Source organism: Ctenopharyngodon idella, chromosome 3 (assembly GCF_019924925.1).
Source record: "Ctenopharyngodon idella isolate HZGC_01 chromosome 3, HZGC01, whole genome shotgun sequence".
In the NCBI taxonomy this organism is placed as follows: Eukaryota; Metazoa; Chordata; class Actinopteri; order Cypriniformes; family Xenocyprididae; genus Ctenopharyngodon; species Ctenopharyngodon idella.
The window spans coordinates 14,474,686-14,497,110 of NC_067222.1; the positions used below are offsets into that span (position 1 = coordinate 14,474,686).

Here is a 22,425-nt window from a genome sequence, read left to right on the forward strand (position 1 = left end):
CACGATCATCGTCTGTTGACGCAACCCGGGTTATCGCGCATAATTTTAGTTATTCCTGCAAGTTTTGCATTCACACCAAAAACGCGCACACTGATGTCCGGTTCGTGAACGAATCGTTCTTTTAAACCGGTTGTTTTAAGTGAACCGGAGGAACCAGTTCACCAAATCGGACTGGATCGTTCGAAACGGTTCGCGTCTCAAGTCAGCACTGATCCACAATTGTCTAAAGTTACTCACTTTCAGACATTCCTGACAGTCCCTCTGACTCTAAATAAACCAATATATCGGACTATATGTTACTCTAGTAACTCAAACACACAGCGTGAACGTAGACGGGCTGTGCTGAGAGAACTGATGAGAAGCTGATACTGAGCAAGCGTGTAGTGTACAGTACAGCGGCTCTCGAATCACCAGTACAGAACTGAGAGCTGCTTCTTTCAGACATGTTCGACATACTGAGAACCGATGAGCTGAGTATGCGTGTAATTTCTTCAGAAAGGTGAAATGCATTTTTTTTTTTTTTTTGATCAGAAAGTGTAACAAAATATAACATGTTGGAAACATGTCACACAGTTACTGTCGTATTACTGTAAAGATTGGAAACACAATGAATGGATTGTAAAACTGTCAAACCAAATATTTGTTTTATCAATAATGCATTAAATTTTCAGGAACAGCTTATTTCATTTTTAAGTTGAAATAAATCTTGACGTAACTTTTGCTGTGGTGTTTAAAATGTTTATAATCAAAACCGTATAAACGTATGCTGTTAAACATATAGGCTACATGCTTCGACTTTTTTAGTTTTGTCGACTGCATTCAGGTTGCAGCAGTTCTCAGCTCAGCACACTTACTATACTTAATGCTTTTGCAAAACAGAAATGTGAGAAACTTATTCAAGATTATGACGATTATTATTTAACTGAAGTTATGATTACAAATCACTTTATTTGAATGTGTTTGAGTGTATTTTCATTCACATGTAATGACGTCATTACGTGATGATGTAAGATAACCGGTGTTTTTTTTTTTTTTTTTGTACCGGTTCATTTATTCGTTCGTTTCGGTTAACCGTTTTTTGGAACTGGTTCATTGAAATGAACTGTCCGAAAGAACCGGTTAGCGGAAAAGAACCGGACTTCCCATGGAGCGCACAAGACGCTTCTCAGTCTCAAACAGCTTGTGAGTCACAACAAAGTACCTTTCTAGGAAATTCTGTTCACTTGGCGGCCATATTTGTAGCACCTCAGAGCAGCTATTTCAGGCATCCAAGACCAGGTCCTATCCTGAAATCTCAAAAACTGCTTGGTGAACTCACAATTAAATAATATATTTCAAATCAGCAACAAAATCTGACATGTTTTGAACTGGATCATTTTTATAAATTCTTCTTTTTTCTTTTTTTTCGTCTTGTGGACTTTATGTAAACATCCGTTATGTGAAATAGTTTATTAAGTACTAAATAAAAAAACATGCAATTTTCATGATGTTAAAACGATTAACATTTTTGCATATTCTGCAAGGGGTATGTTAACATTTGAGCTCCACTGTATGTCAGTTACCTGTCGGCACGGTGAGCAGTCGACACACCTATCTAACAGTTTCTATAAATCGTTTATCTTGCCTGAACATGCCATAAACAATATAGATAATGTCCAAAGTAACCATTAATAAACAGATAGCCTAAAACAAATCATGTCCATTGACACACTGTGACGCTGCAAATTGGGTGATTTTTGGTCAATATTTGAATATTCCTGAGCTATCAGATAATCCAAATATTTATTGTAAAATTTATTTGGCTACTCACATGTTCTTGTGGTTTGAGTGTCAGTGGAGTTTTGTGTGAGTGGTTTACTGACCAATGACAGAGCAGGTGACAGATGTAGAGCAAATGATCAGTGTTGATTTTGCACATTTCTGATGTTGTTAGTTTTCTGGTTCTGATTTCTGATCTATATTTCTCCGTTTCTGTGCTGCTGCAGGACAAGTGAATAAATCAGTGCTGAAGGGACGTCCTGTCACTCTGAACTATGATACTGAAATACAGAAGGATGATAAAATACAGTGGAAGTTTGAAGAGAAACTCATAGCTGAAATGACTGGAGAGAACCGTGAGAAACCTCAATGGTCTGATGAATTCAGAGACCAAATGACGCTGGACCCTCAGACTGGATCTCTCTTCATTCAACAAACCAGACCTGAACACTCTGGATTATATAAACTAGAGATCAAGACCAGTGCTTATTCAACATTCAGACTCTTCAGGATTATGGTCTTTGGTGAGTAACACAAAGTCTTTCAGTGAAACAGCAGCAGTGTATATGACAGACCTTGTGTCAAAATATGATTATAAAAGTGTTCCAGTTGTGTTATATTAATGATGGAGAAACTCTGACCTGTTCATCATATCACTGCACTGCTGCCATAGCAGATATATACTGATGTAGAAATCAACACACTGATATGTCAGGAACAAGACCTTCTAGTGGAATTAATGTACAGAGTTAAATCATTAAAATGTGTCTGTAACTATTTTATAAAAGCTATAAGACTTTTTTTTTCATGAAGTCAACTGTAAATACAGGCAGTTGCAGATTAATTTCTGGTTTCTGGTGTTTTAGACAGATCTGGTTCCTCAATGAAGCAGCTTCAGACAGTCTTCTTTCATATGCTGTTGTCTGTTCTGAAACTGTTCTTCACACAGACTGTGTTGCTTCTGTCTGCAGGATTGTTTGATCAACTTTATCAGTCACAATCCTCCTCATTATTCCTGATCATTATTGAACTGCAGTACAGTCATTATCTGATCACAAATCAAACATTCAGAACCGTTTCTTCACACAAACTCAATTCCACACACTCTTATTTCATGTCATTTGAGTGGATTTTTACTCTTAGAAACACAGACTGGAGTTCAACACAGTTTCATCAGTGAAACACACATGAGGTGTAGAGATTTATACTTACATTCAGATTTCTACAATGAGAAGTTGAGCTCTTTTCAGCTTAAATAGAGTAAATGATATGTTTGTGATCCAGTATGTCAGGTGTGATATGTCAGTGTTTCTTCTGTTTATTTCTGCTGCTGTTGGTTTTCTGGTTCTGATTTCTGTTTGTATTTTTCTCTGTTTCTTTGACAGATGAAGAGAAGTCAGTGTCAGTGATGAAGGGGGCGGATGTGACTCTACGTGTCAATCCTGAAATACAGAAAGGAGATAAGATATTCTGGATGTTTGGAGATGACAGCCATCTTGTAGCTAAAAACACAAAAGATAAGTGTGAAGAAGAGTCTGAGTACAGTGATGTTAGATTTAAAGACAAAGTGGATCTGAATCCTCAGACTGGAGATCTCACCATCAAGACAATCGAAACTTTCCACACTGGAGAATACAAACTAAAGATCATCAGAAATGGCAAAACCTCATTCAAGTTATTCAGAGTTACTGTTTCTGGTGAGTGAAATATTTACTTTCATTGTAATTATGATTTTTATTTTAGATCAACATTGTGTCGTTCATAAAGGATAGTTCAGCCAAAAATGTAAGTTCATTCATCATTCAATCACTCTCCATCATGTCGTTCCAAATTCACAAGACGATCTCCTCAACTCACCTTCAGCAAATAAAGCTCTTACACTTTTAGGATAAACAGATCAGTATCTGCTTTCTGTGGACTGCTTCAGTTTTCCTCACTGTTTTATTGCACATGGACTAAAATTGTTGTGCACAGTCTCCTAATCTAATGAGCAGTTCACCGTATAGACACATGAAAACCTGTCCAAGTCTTTCAGTGACCCACCAGAGCCAAGACTTGAACCCACATCTCTGGAGAGAGCTGAAAATGGCTGTCCACTTTATGTAGAAAGCTAGCAAAACATGCTGCTAATGATTCTCTTTAAACACATTTGTTCATTCAATTTCTAATGGTAATTAGATCTCTCGTGTCAACAATTTACTTTGACTTCTCAGAGAATCAACTACAGTTCAGGGGTCATATTCAAAAAAACATCTCATGTCAGTCCTAAATTTAGGACTTAAATTTTAGTTAACTTGAACTAACAATACTTTTAAAGTCTTTTACAATTTCGACTTATGTAAATATGCTCAAATGGCAATTTTTATAGGCTATTAAAATGAAGTTATGTAGCATCATTAGGAACTAACATGAACTAAAATTAGCAATGGACAAAAGGTTTCTTTTCAGTGAGTAATTCACACCCTGACTAGGAACATGTTGAGGGAAATGCAGGACTTCTCTGATGATTTAACTCACTCACATCCTGTTCCTGCAAGCTTTTATACGCTTCACTTACTCGTCTAGTGTGAAACAGGCTGATGTTTGCTTGTTATCTGTCTTGTGATCGACAATGAAAGTTTTTCTGGCATTTTGGAATGAGCAGAGGAACATGTCAGATGCTCTTTGAGCAAATTATTGTTTGAGGTGAATTCAGACTATTTTCACCCTTTTTTTTCTGTATTTGCTCCTTTTAGTTTAGAAGAGGATCTTTAAATAGTCAAGCTCAACAAAATCTGTAGTCTGATGTTTGTTGTGTGGATTTCAGGCTGTTCTGATGGTCAAAACACACATTAGATTTGAGGTCGACTCATTTAATTCATTTATATCTTCATGTAGATTTCTATAATATGGTATGTTACGTCCCCTGGTGGCATAGAGGTATGAGGAAGACGCACATAATAAAATTTAAACACAACCTATAATCTTGGTCTCTGGGGAGTACTGTGGGTGAGTGACACACGGACAATCAACATGACAAAAAGTGGTTCGCTTTATTCACCAAAAGAATAAGTTTACACAAAAGAAAACACCAACCAAAAATCCCTACTTACAGCTATATACAAAGAAAAGAAATTATAATAAATTAAAGCAAGCCACAGAGAGAAAGAAAATGAGCGGCGCTAAATAAACAAAAAAACAAAACCAAAACATTCACTAACTAATTCCCGCCCTCTAAACTAACTGAAAACAAAACCAGAAAATAAAGGAATCTTCGGCGTTCACGCCATAACTAAAGCTTCACTAACTACCAGAACAAAACTTACACAAGGTTGCGCCCGCTCCTTCCCTAATGTGTCTAAACAGAGTCAATCCTGCGTGTGTGTAAGATGTAAGTCACGTGACATACTTTCCTTTTCTTTAACTCCGGGCTGAGGAAGTTTTAGTTCAGGTAAGACGTTCTCGGTATCAAACTCCATAACAATCAAACAAGCAAGCAAGCGAACCACCACTAAACAGCAGCATGAAACAATGGCACAGCCAACGAACACTCCAAGCTCCCTCCCCTTCCGTTCTCCACGGCGTCTTTTATCCTGAACCCGTTAATGATCGGATGTTCTATGAGATGACTCATCATGATGGACAGATTACTTGACCAATCACAGCACCTAGAACAGAGAGAGACAGCAGAGAGCGGAAAAACAGGAAGAAACCAATAACAAATAACAAAAGGGGAGGGGACAACAATCTTAACACGTAACATGGTAGAATCAGAGAAAGCGGAGTTCATTACTGATATTCATAAACTGAGTAAATGAAACATTTGAGATGTTGAACAATTGATCAGTAATGCTTTGTTGTCTGATGTTGTTAGTTTTCTGTTTCTAATTTCTGATCTCTATTTCTCTGTTTCTGTGCTGCTGCAGGACAAGTGAATGAATCAGCGCTGAAGGAACGTCCTGTCATTCTGAACTATTATACTGAAATACAGAAGGATGTTAAAATACAGTGGAAGTTTGAAGAGAAACTCATAGTTAAAATGACTGGAGAGAACTGTTGGAAACCTCAATGGTCTGATGAATTCAGAGGACAAATGAAGCTGGACCCTCTGACTGGATCTCTCATCATTCACCGATCCAGACCTGAACACTCTGGATTATATAAACTAGAGATCAAGACCAGTTATTATTCAACATTCAGACTCTTCAGGATTATCGTCTTTGGTGAGTAACACAAAGTCTTTCAGTGAAACAGCAGCAGTGTATATGACCAGGGTGGCCACGGGTCCTTAAAAAGTCTTAAATATATTTTTCCTAATAAAAGGCCTTAAAACGTCTTAAAATGTCTTAAATTCAGATTCGATAGGTCTTAAATATTTTTCGTCGCATTACCGCAAAAATGTCTGTAGTCTGAGTGGCGAGTCTGACAGACCCAATGACTGACAGATTTCTTTATTCTCGCGCGGCGCCATCTGCAGGACAAAAGTCAGCAAAGATGTAGGAACATCTGATCAGAGCTGTACACGGATACACATTTAAATAAATCTGCTGTGGCAGAGCTACTGCAAGTGATTTTCGGTGCTGGAAATCCATATATCCTTTGCTGAAACACGGAGAGCGCAGCTCATGGTTGCTTAGTAACGGCAGACGCCACCGCAGCGCCCGAGCGCTTTGGAAAGGAGAAAGCGGCGCCGACGCGTTTTCCATGCGTTTTTAGACGCGACAAAGAGTTCAAATGGTTCAACGCGCTAAATGCGAGTAGAATCAGCGCTGAAACGTGTTACTCGTTCGGTAACTTTTTATGAACGCTGGTGGGAATTTAAATAAAATTCGCACCGGTTGTGATGTAATTATATAAATAATAGTCTGACGCGCCGCAGGCTTGCTGTGTTTTCATTTTCTATTCACTGTAAATGCTACTTTGATTGTGACGCTTTAATTTGCATTTGGGAACGCAACATTCATCATTAGAATCGTTTATAATTCTGTTGTTGTTTACAAAGAAGTTTCAGTGTCACGTGATCCTTCAGAAATGCTGATTTGCTGCTCAAGAAACATTCACTATTTATATTGTCAATGTTAAAATGCAGTTTTTGCTGCTTAACATTTTTGTGGAAACGATACAATTCAAACATTTGTGGTAAGATTTAAAAAACTTTAAAGATTTAAAACTACTTTAATTCATCATACATTAAAGTGATGAAAAGTGAGTGAAGACTAAAATGTTACAAAATATTTCAATTAAATGCTTTAATAAATGTAATATATTTGATAAATACATGTAATATCATTTCAAATAAATTGTAACTGTTCATTGAACTGTCTATATATATATATACAGGTGCTGGTCATATAATTAGAATATCATCAAAAAGTTGATTTATTTCACTAATTCCATTCAAAAAGTGAAAGTTGCATATTATATTCATTCATTACACACAGACTGATATATTTCAAATGTTTATTTCTTTTAATTTTGATGATTATAACTGACAAATAAGGAAAATCCCAAATTCAGTATCTCAGAAAATTAGAATATTGTGAAAAGGTTCAATATTGAAGACACCTGGTGCCACACTCTAATCAGCTAATTAACTCAAAACACCTGCAAAGGCCTTTAAATGGTCTCTCAGTCTAGTTCTGTAGGCTACACAATCATGGGGAAGACTGCTGACTTGACAGTTGTCCAAAAGACGACCATTGACACCTTGCACAAGGAGGGCAAGACACAAAAGGTCATTGCAAAAGAGGCTGGCTGTTCACAGAGCTCTGTGTTCAAGCACATTAATAGAGAGGCGAAGGGAAGGAAAAGATGTGGTAGAAAAAAGTGTACAAGCAATAGGGATAACCGCACCCTGGAGAGGATTGTGAAACAAAACCCATTCAAAAATGTGGGGGAGATTCACAAAGAGTGGACTGCAGCTGGAGTCAGTGCTTCAAGAACCACTACGCACAGACGTACGCAAGACATGGGTTTCAGCTGTCGCATTTCTTGTGTCAAGCCACTCTTGAACAACAGACAGCGTCAGAAGCGTCTCGCCTGGGCTAAAGACAAAAAGGACTGGACTGCTGCTGAGTGGTCCAAAGTTATGTTCTCTGATGAAAGTAAATTTAGCATTTCCTTTGGAAATCAGGGTCCCAGTGTCTGGAGGAAGAGAGGAGAAGCACACAATCCACGTTGCTTGAGGTCCAGTGTAAAGTTTCCACAGTCAGTGATGGTTTGGGGTGCCATGTCATCTGCTGGTGTTGGTCCACTGTGTTTTCTGAGGTCCAAGGTCAACGCAGCCGAATACCAGGAAGTTTTAGAGCACTTCATGCTTCCTGCTGCTGACCAACTTTATGGAGATGCAGATTTCATTTTCCAACAGGACTTGGCACCTGCACACAGTGCCAAAGCTACTAGTACCTGGTTTAAGGACCATGGTATCCCTGTTCTTAATTGGCCAGCAAACTCGCCTAACCTTAACCCCATAGAAAATCTATGGGGTATTGTGAAGAGGAAGATGCGATATGCCAGACCCAACAATGCAGATGAGCTGAAGGCCACTATCAGAGCAACCTGGGCTCTTATAACACCTGAGCAGTGCCACAGACTGATCGACTCCATGCCACGCTGCATTGCTGCAGTAAATCAGGCAAAAGGAGCCCCAACTAAGTATTGAGTGCTGTACATGCTCATATTTTTCATGTTCATACTTTTCAGTTGGCCAACATTTCTAAAAATCCTTTCTTTGTATTGGTCTTAAGTAATATTCTAATTTTCTGAGATACTGAATTTGGGATTTTCCTTAGTTGTCAGTTATAATAATCAAAATTAAAAGAAATAAACATTTGAAATATATCAGTCTGTGTGTAATGAATGAATATAATATACAAGTTTCACTTTTTGAATGGAATTAGTGAAATAAATCAACTTTTTGATGATATTCTAATTATATGACCAGCACCTGTGTGTGTGTGTGTGTGTGTGTGTGTGTGTGTATATATATATATATATATATATATATATATATATATATATATATATATATATATATAATATATATCATACATTTCATTAAAAATGAATATTATTAAAAAGGTATTAAAAAGGTCTTAAAAAGTCTTAAATTTATCTTGTTCATATCTGTAGACACCCTAATGACAGACCTTGTGTCAAAATATGATTATAAAAGTGTTCCAGTTGTGTTATATTAATGATGGAGAAACTCTGACCTGTTCATCATATCACTGCACTGCTGCCATAGCAGATATATACTGATGTAGAAATCAACACACTGTTATGTCAGGAACAAGACCTTCTAGTGGGATTAATGTACAGAGTTAAATCATTAAAATGTGTCTCTAACTATTTTATCAAAGCCTTAAAGCACAAAAAGGTCAACTGAAGTCAACTGTAAATACAGGCAGTTAAAGATTAATTTGCATTCAATAATAATTTATTCATTTAGCCAAGTTTCTTATTTTTGTCTTGTTTTGTCAGTCCTGGTTTCTGGTGTTTTAGACAGATCTGGTTCCTCAATGAAGCAGCTTCAGACAGTCTTCTTTCATATGCTGTTGTCTGTTCTGAAACTGTTCTTCACACAGACTGTGTTGCTTCTGTCTGCAGGATTGTTTGATCAACTTTATCAGTCACAATCCTCCTCATTATTCCTGATCATTATTGAACTGCAGTACAGTCATTATCTGATCACAAATCAAACATTCACAACCGTTTCTTCACACAAACTCAATTCAACACACTCATATTTCATGTCATTTGAGTGGATTTTTACTCTTAGAAACACAGACTGGAGTTCAACACAGTTTCATCAGTGAAACACACATGAGGTGTAGAGATTTATACTTACATTCAGATTTCTACAATAAGAAGTTGAGCTCTTTTCAACTTAAAATAGAGTAAATGGTAAAGACAGGTAAAAACAACTCCAACTGAAATACCTACAAAATTTCGTTTTGTTTTGTTTTTTTCTCTCGATTCCCCCCCCCCATTCCACACTTCTCTCATTTCGTCTTTTTTCTCCGTTTCAAAACTGGATTATAATATTATACAACCTGGATCATCTCGAAGAATATATCGACGCGCACTACAACACATTCTGCTGCACCATGAACAGGGACAAACCAGATCACAACAAAAAAAGTAAAGGTAACCCCACTCCAAACTCCAAGAGACCTCGTCCCGATTCACCTTTCAGCCCAAGTACAACACCATCCACATCACCCAAACCGCCGTGCTGCACCGAGGTAAGCGACATCTTGCTCTCAATTGAAAATAAACTCACCGGACTTGATACAAGGATTGCACTTATAGAAGTCATACACAAGGAATTCCAGGAATTGCGGCACAGCTTAGAATTCAGCCAGGAACAGATAGACACTCTCACTAAAGAAAATAACTTTTTAAAGGACTCCGTTCAAGCACTTACCATTCAACTCACTTCCGTTGTCGCCGAAAATAAAACCATGAAAGAAAACATTTTGGACTTGCAATCGCGCAGCATGAGGGACAATTTAGTTTTTACAGGCATCCCGGAACAAACTCCAGACGACCCCGAAAAATCAGTCAAGGACTTCATGATAAAACAACTCAAATTACCAGCGGAAACAGTACAGAGCATCACCTTTCACCGTGTTCACCGTATCAGATCCAAAAACAACAACAACCGACCACGAGCGATCATCGCAAAATTCGAACAATATAAACACAAAGAACTGGTTCAGAGGCAAGGCAGACAACTCAAAGGCACAAACTATGGACTCAATGAACCATATCCAAAGGACATTCTCGAACGCTGGAAACAACTCTTTCCAATCCGAAAACAAAAAAATAAATGAAGGAAAAAAGGCAATCATTACAGTGGACAAATTATACATAGATGGACAACTATATCGCGATAAGGACATTACTCCCTGGCTTTTCTGAACACTTCACTTCTATTCCTGAGTCAATAACTGCCATAATCATAAACTGAACTAAACACACTCACTTCTTTCTTTGTTTCGTTAATCTATTAGATGTGCTCCTACTTTTGCACCTAGGTCTCGTGTCCCCCTTCCCATGTTCCACCATATGTTTGTATTTAATGGTTTCTGTTTTGTTGTTGCTGTTCTGCTGTATATACTCTGTCAGTTGTGTTTCTGTATTTTTGTTAGTCTGCCAACAACATTGCATTGTTATGCACACACACATATACATTACTACACCCACTCGAGTACATACACTCACATGTATACATATACAGTACTAACAGGCCCACACATTAATGTACATTTGTCTATTTTTCACTAAAACATGTCATCTATCACCTTTGTAACCTGGAACATTCGTGGATTTGGTTCTCAGACAAAGAAGGTCAAAGTTTTTAGTCATTTAAATAAACTACAAGCCGACATATGTCTCCTGCAAGAAACGCATTTATCAGAATCAGATTATAACAAAATTAAATCATCAAATTACAGTCATTTATTCTCTGCTCACTACAACACAAAACAAAGAGGAGTATGCATTCTAATAAATAAAAAAATCTCTTTTGTTCATAATACCACCATTACAGACCTTGAAGGACGTTTCATTATCATAAACATCTCCATTAATAATAGCCCAGTCACAATTGGCAACTTATATGGCCCAAACACAGATGACTCATCCTTTTTCCAGACCTTTTTCTCCTCAATTTCAAATTTTTCTAATTGTCCAGTCATAATCGCAGGTGATTTCAATACAGTTCTAGATCCAACAATAGATAGATGTAATAGTTTAGGCAATAAACGCATTTGGAAATCTGCAGAAACCATAAAACAGTTCATGAGTGATTTTGGTCTTGGCGATAGTTGGCGTCTACAGCATCCTAACAGTAAAGAATACTCATTTTTCTCACCAGTACACCACTCATATTCCCGCATTGACTTCTTTCTCACCAGTAATTCTATCATATCAAATATTTCTGAATTGAAGATCCATCCAATAGTCATTAGTGATCATGCCCCGGTAACATTAAAATGGAACACAACTAGTAAACATAAACCCACTACCAGATGGCGATTTAACACATCTCTTCTGAAAGACCATGATTTTGACAGTAATTTTAAAAGAGAGTGGGCATGCTTTCTAGAGATGAATGACTCCCCGGAAACATCTCCATCTCTTCCGTGGGAAACAGGGAAAGCCGTACTAAGAGGAAAAATAATTTCATTCTCCGTTTACAAAAAAAGGAAAGAAAAGGATCAACAAGTAGAATTGGAACAAAAAATTAAACAACTAGAAGACATTAACATAAATAACCCAACAGAAGAAACACAGGATTCATTAAGAAAATATAAACTCAAATTGAATGATTTAATCAATAAACATACACAATTCCTAATTCATAGGCTAAGACAAGAAAACTTTCATCATAGTAACAAATCTAGTAAATATTTGGCAAATCAAATCAAACAAAATAAGGAAAAAGCTACAATACCACTGATTACAGACACAGCAGGGAAATCCACCAACTAACCAGAAGAAATAAATCAAATCTTTCAAAATTTTTACAGTAAATTATATTCCTCCAATAAAGACCCAGATCAGAAAGACATTGACTCATTTCTCAACAATATCAACTTACCTCAACTCAGTAAACATCAAATAAATACTCTGGAATCTCCCTTATCAGAACATGAACTTTTTAATGCCCTCAAACTCATGCCAAACAATAAAGCACCAGGCCCCGACGGATTCCCTGCTGAGTTCTACAAACACTTTTGGTCCATTTTATCACCACTCTTCATCCGTATGATTACTGAATCAAAACAAAAATCAAAACTCCCAGATAATATGAACACAGCCACAGTTTCACTCCTTCTTAAACCAAATAAAGACCCAACATTACCGTCAAGTTATCGTCCGATTTCCCTAATCAATGTAGACATTAAAATCATAGCCAAAGCACTAGCACATAGAATAGAAAAAGTCACACCATTTATAATCCATCCAGATCAAACCGGTTTCATCAAAGGTAGACTTTCATCCAACAACACACGCAGACTTTTTAACTTAATGCATTATTCATCAACTCAGAAAACCAAAACCATCATAGTTACTCTCGATGCAGAAAAAGCTTTTGATAGGGTCAATTGGAAATTCCTGTTTTCCACATTAGAGAGGTTTGGTTTTGGGGAGTCATTCATTAATTGGATCAAAATTCTGTATACATCACCTTCAGCCACTGTCATCACCAATGGACTAACATCACATATCTTCACACTGCAACGGGGGACTAGACAAGGATGCCCACTCTCCCCTTCATTATTCACCATTTTCATTGAGCCACTAGCAGCAGCTATCCGTCAAAACAGCTACATTAAAGGAATTCAAACACTAAACATGCACCACAAAATTAGTCTTTACGCTGATGATATATTACTATATTTACAAGACCCACCATCATCATTACAAGAAACGATTAAACTCATTGATTCATTCTCAAATATCTCTGAATACTCGATCAACTGGAGTAAATCTGCCATACTCTCATTACATTCCAACAGCTTGGATGTGACATCCCAGACACCACCTATTCCTTTGTGCACCAACTATATCACATACTTGGGTATTAATGTTTCCCCCAGGCTGTCAGAGCTATTTGGACTCAACTTTACTCCATTACTTAAAACAATAAATGATGACCTTCATCGCTGGATGAATTTACCACTATCCATTATGGGCAGAATATCAGTAATTAAAATGACTATACTCCCTAAATTAAACTATTTATTTACAATGACTCCAGCACTACCCACCCTCACCTGGTTTAAATCACTAGATTCAATCGTCACTAAATTCTATTGGAAAAATAAGACCCCAAGAATTAAATTAACTACACTACAGAAACCAAAAACACAAGGAGGACTGGAAGCACCACATTTCTACCACTACTTTTTGGCCAATCAGCTCCAAAATATATACAAATGGATTCACCCAAACCCATCAGAAAGCACATGGCAAGATGTTGAACAGTCAATTTGTAAAGACATTAACATTTCAGAATTACCTTTCTATAATCAGACAATCAAAAAGCATCACTGTTTTAAAACACCGACAATAGCCGCAGCTCTGACAGCCTGGTGGAAATTTCATCAAATCACGAACACCCCTCTTGCACCATCTAAATACACCCCAATCTGGAATAACCCAGATTTTATGGTTAACAAGAAGCCACTCAACTTACGCACATGGGTAGATAAGGGCATCACACAACTTCAACACATCCTGCTTAATAACAACTTGGCACCATTTTCCCACTTGGTCCAGAAATACAGCATTGGGAGTAATTGTTTTTTGGAATATTTACAAATCAAATCATCTATTCAATCAAAAATCGACACTCAGACAATTAATCTAGACCTTCCCCCTCCAATCTCAGAGCTAATTAATATAACCTCCCCAAAAAAACTACTCTCCAAAATATATAAAATAATATCCAAATCAGACAATACATTAAGCCTACCCAATGCAAAATGGGAATCAGACTTATCCATTGCTCCCAATGCCGCTTTCTGGACACAAATCTGTAAAAATATCTACTTCATGACAAAAAACGCCAACTTACAACTTATACAGTATAAAGTACTTCATAGATTTCACCTAACTGGACGGAAATTATTTAAAATGGGTTTTTCTTCAGAAACATGCTCACATTGCACACAAAACACTCCAGACACCTATTTACACGTTATTTGGGATTGCACCTCAGTTAAAAAATTCTGGGAAAACGTTACTGACTCACTATCCAACCTTATGGGATGTCACATCCCGCTGTCTCCCTCCCTCTGTATATTAGGTGACATATCCATAATCAATTTAAACAGTACAAACAGTCAATTACTCCTAGTGGCTCTAACTATCGCCAAGAAAACTATCCTCATGAACTGGAAATCAAGGAACACCATACACATTACAACTTGGAAAAATTTACTAATAGAGTACATCTCCATGGAAAACTTGTCTACCTCCACTCAAAATAATACATCAGAATTACACCCTTCTTGGTCATCTCTCTTTAACTTCCTACAGTCATGAATCCATTGACCTTCTTTGTCTGAAGCCATCCTCAATGGTACACCATCAATATTCACACATGATTGGGGGGAGGGGGGTCAGGAAGAGGTAGCAACACCGACTAATATCAAATATAAATAAAATACTTATAAGATAACATTTAAATCTCTCTCTCTCTCCTTTTTTTTTTTTTTTTTTTTTGCTGTTTCTGGACCCTGGTTGGCTGTGGCATACTAGTCTCTGACATGTGCGGTTTTGATTAGGTGTGGGTGGGTGTGATGTGGGGCCGGGGGCCTTGGGCTTTCGCCCTCCAGCTTGTACTTTCACCTGGGATTTCTTGTCTCTGGCTGGCTCAGCACTTGTCTCGCTGTTTTAATGCTTCACATATTAGATGAGGTGCACACACACATTCATTTGGAACATAAAATAAGTTTAAAGCAGGAAAGGGAAAAGGAGAAAGAAAAGAAGAAAAAAAAAAAAGGGGAAAAAAAGAAAAAAAAAAAAATGCACACACAAAGGGTAAGTGTGGCGTGGGCGTGGCGGCCTGGGCTTTGCACTGGGCTGGTTCCATGCTGCACGCCATGCTTTTTTAATGCATTATACACTAGTTGACATAAACATATTATGAGTATAACAATGAAAGCAGCCATATTTATTAAAAAAAAAAAAAAAAAAACACAGACAGGGTAAGCGCGGCATGTGTGGGACGGCTGGGGATGGGGATGGATCTTGGGACCCTCGGCCCCGCAGCACCGCACCTTGATAGCTCGTTGCAACATGACACTGACGGGGGTCTATCCTATGCCATGGCCATGAGGGGAATAGAGGCAGCTTTATAATATCTTATTATTAATAGCTGTATCAATATTACCATTATTAATACTACTATTATTATTATCACTGCCATTGCAACTACTACTATTATCATTACTATTAATGGCTGTATTAATATTACCATTATTAATATTATTATCATTATTGCTATTACTGTTATCTTTATTTTTCCTCTTCCTGATCCTTTAACCTCCCCCTCATTCCGGATGAAATGAGTATATTTCTTAATATTTATCATTACTACTACTGCTAATACTATTATTACTATTTGTCATTTCTTATTAATTGGATTTATCATTATTATTATTATTATTATTATTATTATTATTATTATATTTATTGTTATTATTATTATTATTATTATTATTAATACTGTTGCTATTGTCACCTTCCTCATTTTTTGCGTGTGATACTATTATTATCTTCATCATTGTTTCCTCCTCTTTGATATATATTTTTTCTTAACTCTGGTTATGTCTGTTGTACTTTCCTACATGCTCCTTTATTCATATATTTCCACTCCCACACCCAGTTACACTTAGTTACACACACACACACACACACACACACACACACACACCCAAATCATACTGGCTGTTATGTATGTTTTGTTGGTCTTTGCATTTTGCATTTAATTTCTTTTCTGTAAATATTGTAATTGTCTGTTTGCATAATAAAAAAAAAAAAAAAAAAAAAATAGAGTAAATGATATGTTTGTGATACAGTATGTCAGGTGTGATATGTCAGTGTTTCTTCTGTTTATTTCTGCTGCTGTTGGTTTTCTGGTTCTGATTTCTGTTTGTATTTTTCTGTTTCTTTGACAGATGAAGTGAAGTCAGTGCCAGTGATGAAGGGGGTGGATGTGACTCTACGTGTCAATCCTGAAATACAGACAGGAGATAAGATATTCTGGATGTTTGGAGATGAAAACCGTCCCGTAGCTAAAAACACAAAAGATAAGTGTGAAGAAGAGTCTGCGTACAGTGATGTTAGATTTATAGACAAAGTGGATCTGAATCGTCAGACTGGAGATCTCACCATCAAGAGAATCGAAACTGGCCACACTGGAAAATACAAACTAAAGATCATCAGAAATGGCAAATCCTCATTCAAGTTATTCAATGTTACTGTTTCTGGTGAGTGCAATATTTACTTTCATTGTAATTATGAATTTATTTTAGATCAACATTGTGTCGTTCATAAAGGATAGTTCAGCCAAAAATGCCCTCATGTCGTCCCGGACCCACAAGACTTTTATTGAATTTGAATTATTTGAACTTGAATTAAGTCTTTCTTCACAAAAGATCTTCATTGTGTGAGAGCTCTCTGATGCACATTAATGAGAGAATCTCAACACAGTGGTCAGCAGTGCAGATCCTCAGGTTGTGTCGTAAGAATGACCCTTTTATATGAACTCAGTGTTACTGGTGTGACTGACTTTCTTTCTATGGAGCACTAAAGTGTTTTTCCTTCCGTAATGGTGTCCAATGTTGTTTGGACCCAAACATTTTTCAGAATATATTCTTTTGTTTCACAGAGGAAAGTCATACAGGTTTGGAATGACATGAATGAACTATCCATTTAAGCACAAATATCATCATGGTGCTGTGAGACACACTAATCCATTACATCCAGTTCTAATCCATCCATTTAAGAGTTCAGGGGTCGTATTCACAGAACATCTTAAGGCTAAAAGTAGCTCCTAACTTGCCTATTTAGGAGAAACTCTTAAAAATAATGGGCGTGTCAGTCCTAAATTTACAACTCCAAATTTTTTGCTCTACGAGTATTTCACAAAGCATTTTAGCGCTAAAACTAGCTCCTAAATCTGTGAAACATTAGGAGTAGTCAAGAGGACTCCAGAGTCACTAAGACCAAATCACAAACAATCCTAAAATGGCTGTTGTCGGATGTTCACCTCAGCAATCCGCCCAAAGACACTGAACACCATTGAGTCAATAGTGATAAAGCCTTGAGTGCTGAGCTTTTTCTTCATAAATGTGATAAATATTATGATTTATAGGTTTTAATCTACGATGACAACATAAAGATTCATTCATGTACAGATAAAATGTATGGAATGATGGAGAATGAAACATTGTGTTCAATCACACGTCAGCTGTGTATATATTATATGCCTCCTCTCGAGTAGTGTTGTTTTTGGCGACCTGTTTTAATTTTAGTTTTAGTCTTTGTGTCAAGCTGTCATTTTAGTTTTTATTAGTTTTAGTCACATTCATACTCTTTTTAGTCTAGTCAAGTTTCAGTCGACTAAAAGTCTGAGCATTTTAGTCTTATTTTAGTCAGAATTATCCATCACTATTTATTCTAGTTTTAGTCAACAAAAATTGTATTTTAGTCTCTTTTTAGTAATGCAACTGTATTTAACCCAGTCAATATAGTATAAGTACCTAGTAGTATAGACAAAACCAAAATTTTCTTTTAGCCAAACCCATTTCAAACAAGGTTATCTTATTATATTGTTACCTTATAGATAATACCTTATAATGCCTTGATAAGTCTCTTAACCCTTTAAGACCTGAAGGCTTTTTAGAGTTTTTTTTTTTTTTTTTTTTTTCTGAGCGACAAACACAAAAATAAAGACTCATAACTCCAAAACTGTAGCAAGGAGAGGCACTTCTCAGCACTCGTTAGGAGTTTTTCAAAATGGTCAGATGCATTAAAAAGCTGAGTTTCTAAGCTTTAAGATGGTACCTATTTTGTGTTATTCCACGTTGGAAAACGAACATGGATGGGTCCGGGAACATTGGATACACACTGCATCCCGGAAAGATGAGAGACATGATTTAAGCCAAGTGTAAATCATTTCATGAGTAATATCTTGTGATCAACGCAATATATTATGTTGATTTTGGATTCAGTTTAATCGTAAGAATCTGCTTTAAATAATGATGTGCATTTTCTATGATCTGTGCATTTTTCACGAAGTTATGAGCACGTGAAATCTACATGTTTCCCTACATATTGGTCTGCGTCTGCGCAGTGCGACCTGATGCAGCCCCTGAAGTGAGACACAGGAAACAGAAATACTGCAAAATAATAATAATTACGCGACTAAACGAGACGAAATAACGTTATAACATCTCGTCTCGTCTTGTTTTGGTCAACGAAAATGAAGAGACATTTTAGCATCGTTTTTATTTTGTAAACCACATTTAGTCTCATTCCTATTCCTCAAGAATATTGCATTATTTAATTATAGTCATCGTCACATGACCAGCATTTACGTTGCGTCTCGTCTCGTTTTCGTCACGTGATAAAGGTTCGTTGACAACGATATTTAGTCATAATTTTTGTTGACAAAAGCAACACTACTCTCGAGTCGATTACATAGACCGTTTGAACGTGCTCCTCCTGAACTTTGTTTATAAAACATCATTTGTCGCTTTAATTCTTTAATTGCATCTCTGGAGATTCAGACATGTGAGAGGCTGTAAATTAGCTGAACACATACTAGTTTATTTAGTGACACTTGGCCTACATTTTAAAATCTTTATTTGAATATGGCAACATTTTATTTTAAATCTTTATTTGAATATGGTAACATGATACCTCGTTCTACAATATTTCTCTGGTTAAATCACTGACAGAGACTGTTTCCCATTAGCCAATCATAGGAAGCGTGATGACATCATCCATAGAAAGGAGGTCAATCCCGCCCTTTCTCTTATCTTAAAGCTGCAGTCTGTAACTTTTTTTGGTTAAAAATTATCCAAAATCAATTTTTGAGCAAGTACATAACCAGCCAGTGTTCAAAACTATCTCATTATCTTAGCTCGATTCACAGCGGTGAGCTTGTAATAATGTTTTATAATAAGAACGACCTGGTGGATTTACGCGGGAAATTCGAGCATGCAGCCGTTCACCATTGCGTCATTACGTCACGTCTGAAAACAGAAAGGAAGGAGTCCCGTCAAAGCCCCTTTAAGACTTATTATTACTTGTTATTCTAGTCTTTGGTCCCGTCCAGGCTGGTCGGTTTTATCATGTGAGGATGCTGCTGGTAGCGGATCATTTATAGCCTGTTCTCACAACAGCTGAAATAATTAAACTTATCATTTTGATGGCGGATTGTAATCCAGAAAGGTCCACATGACAATCATCAGTGACAACTGGAGATTCACTCGTAGTTAAAAAGCAAAAGACTTTGGACTGCAGAGTGGCTACAGAAATTGAAATCTACAGGTAACGTTAATACACACTAAATACACATAGTCACGTAATGCTGATGTTGTTAACATTAACAATTTGAGAACAAAGTATAACAGTAATAATAATTTGCACAGTTTGGCGTGATTGAACTAAGCGATCGTTAGATTTAATCACCATTGGCAGCGCGATTTATTGTAGGCCTAATGCTTTTTTCCTCAGTTGGTCAGAACAAAAGTGGCAGACGTTACTTACTTGTTCAGATGATATTTTCCAGTGAAAATTCTTATATTGGTCACACTTTCAAGACGGAGAATCTGTGATTCTGAAGTACAGTATCCACACCGATCCGGTGACTGACAGCAAACATTAGATTCATCCGCGCTGATGAGCTGTGCCGATGCAGATTCCTATTCCGCATATGACTGCAATTGCAGGTTTCAAACAGAGATGGCGACAAAAAGGAAAAACGGCGGACTGCAGGTTTAATGCTGCGTTCACACCGAACGCAAATCACGCGTCAAATTTGCGTCAGACGCGTCTAGTTGGACGCTTGAACATTTTGAGTTTACTCGCTTCATTCGCGCGTGACATTGACTTCACAGCAGACGCGAATTCGCGTCATGAGAGGGGCTCTCCCGCTCCTTTATGTGTCCCAGACTCTTCCACTTCTTTCTGCACACTTTTTTCTGAATAAACACAACTCGTCAGCAGGAAAATAGTTGTGAATTACAGCGAATAAGATCAATTTGCCAGCTTTAGCTAGCTTGTAGACTCAATAAATATATATAAAATAAATCAGACGCCCCAGACGCGTTCGGTGTGAACGCAGCATAAGACTCTCTATTCCTTAGTAACGTTTGTCTCAGCAGCTTTGTGAATAGGTTTAAGAGGAAGCTTTTTACTAAGACTTTTACTGTTATTCAGGAGATAAAATGTTAAGATAAAATGTTTTGTGAATACGACCCCTGATCACCAGATCTGCAGAGAGATTTTCACTTTTTTTTTTTTTTTTTTTTTTTTTTTTTTAATTAGTACATTTCCATGGCAAAAACTGTCAGTAGCTCAGTTATAACTTCCTTATACTTAGCCTGTCTGTCCTAGTGTACACTACACTGCATTATCAAATCACTGATGCGATACCTTGATTGTGTTGCATTCATGTCACCTCCTGACACAATACAACGAAATCGAGCCACGCAACGCAATAAAGCCACAATACAACGAAAATGCTCCCAGCCACTAGGGGGCTTTCAGAGCTCGGTAAAGTTAGTTGTCCTTGCCACTGTTCTACAGAGTCGTCAGTTTTACAAAGATATCATAGGGCTGTGAATCTTTGAGTATACATATGCATTCATAGGGTTATTGAAATGCTTCTCTCAATGCGTCTAAGTCAGGATGAGAATTATACAGTGACCTTCAGGCGGTTAGAGAGTGGGGGCAAAAAAAAAAAAAAAAAAAACTTTTGTCCATTTTTAAAAGTTTAGTTCACCCCAAAATGAAAATTCTGTCATTTATTACTCAATTTCCACAAATGCCAATTTTTATAGGCCATTAAAATAAAGTTTTGTAGCATCATTAAGAACTAACATGAACTAACATTAAAGGGTTAGTTCACCCAAAAATGAAAATAATTGTCATTTATTACTCACCCTCATGTCGTTCCACACCCGTAAGACCTTCATTCATCTTCAGAACACAAATTAAGATATTTTAGTTGAAATCCGATGGCTCAGTGAGGCCTGCATAGCCTGCATATGACATTTCCTCTCTCAAGATCCATAAAGGTACTAAAAACATATTTTATCAGTTCATGTGAGTACAGTGGTTCAATATTAATATTATAAAGCGACGAGAAGCAGCGCTGATTCGATACGCTGATTCATAATAATAAGTCGTTATTTTGTTTTTTTTTTGCCGCACCAAAAATATTCTCGTCGCTTTATAACATTAATATTGAACCACTGTACTCACATGATCTGATTTAAATATGTTTTTAGTACATTAATGGATCTTGAGAGAGGAAATGTCATTGCTCCCTATGTAGGGCTCACTGAGCCATCGGATTTCAACAAAAATATCTTAATTTGTGTTCTTAAAAGGTCTTACGGGTGTGGAACGACATGAGGGTGAGTAATAAATGACATTATTTTCATTTTTGGGTGAACTACCCCGTTAATGTTAGTTCATGCTAGTTCTTAATGATGCTACAAAACTTTATTTTAATAGCCTATAAAAATTGGCATTTGTGGAAATTTACATAAGCCAAAATTTTAAAAGGTTTTAAAAGTGTTATTAGGCCTAGTTCATGTTAACTATAGTGGAGGATAGTGTTAATGGCTACACAACCTTATTAAAGTTTTCCAGGTACATTAAACATACTACTGTAACGCTTACGTGGAGAGACTACCCTAGATTATCATGCACTTTCCCAACTAATCCTAAACTAACTTTTCTTCAAGGAATAGTAAGAAAAGCCGTCTTTGTCCTCTTTATACGGAACATTTTCCTTATGATGATTCTGAAAGGAAACGCGCTGGGTGCCTACTGTCGCTATAGTAACGAACGCAACTTTAACGTGCATCTGATTGATTGATAAACCGCGCGCTCTTATTTCAGTGTTGTTAATGTTGTAGTTACTGC

At 36.9% G+C, this 22,425-nt stretch overlaps 1 protein-coding gene across 7 annotated transcripts in view; it reads left to right on the forward strand.

The window, feature by feature from the left end:
* Positions 1–22,425, forward strand: part of LOC127508049 (uncharacterized) — a 422,397-nt gene that overhangs the window by 10,817 nt on the left and 389,155 nt on the right. For 2 of the 7 annotated variants that reach the window (XM_051885589.1, XM_051885592.1), the window contains exons 5-7: positions 1,986–2,282; positions 3,144–3,455; positions 5,664–5,960. In XM_051885589.1, the coding sequence (XP_051741549.1) occupies positions 1,986–2,282; positions 3,144–3,455; positions 5,664–5,960 (906 nt within the window). Of the gene's footprint in view, positions 1–1,985; positions 2,283–3,143; positions 3,456–5,663; positions 5,961–16,436; positions 16,749–22,425 lie in introns of all 7 variants that reach the window. The other 5 variants (XM_051885593.1, XM_051885594.1, XM_051885588.1 and 2 more) reach the window with 4 other exon arrangements.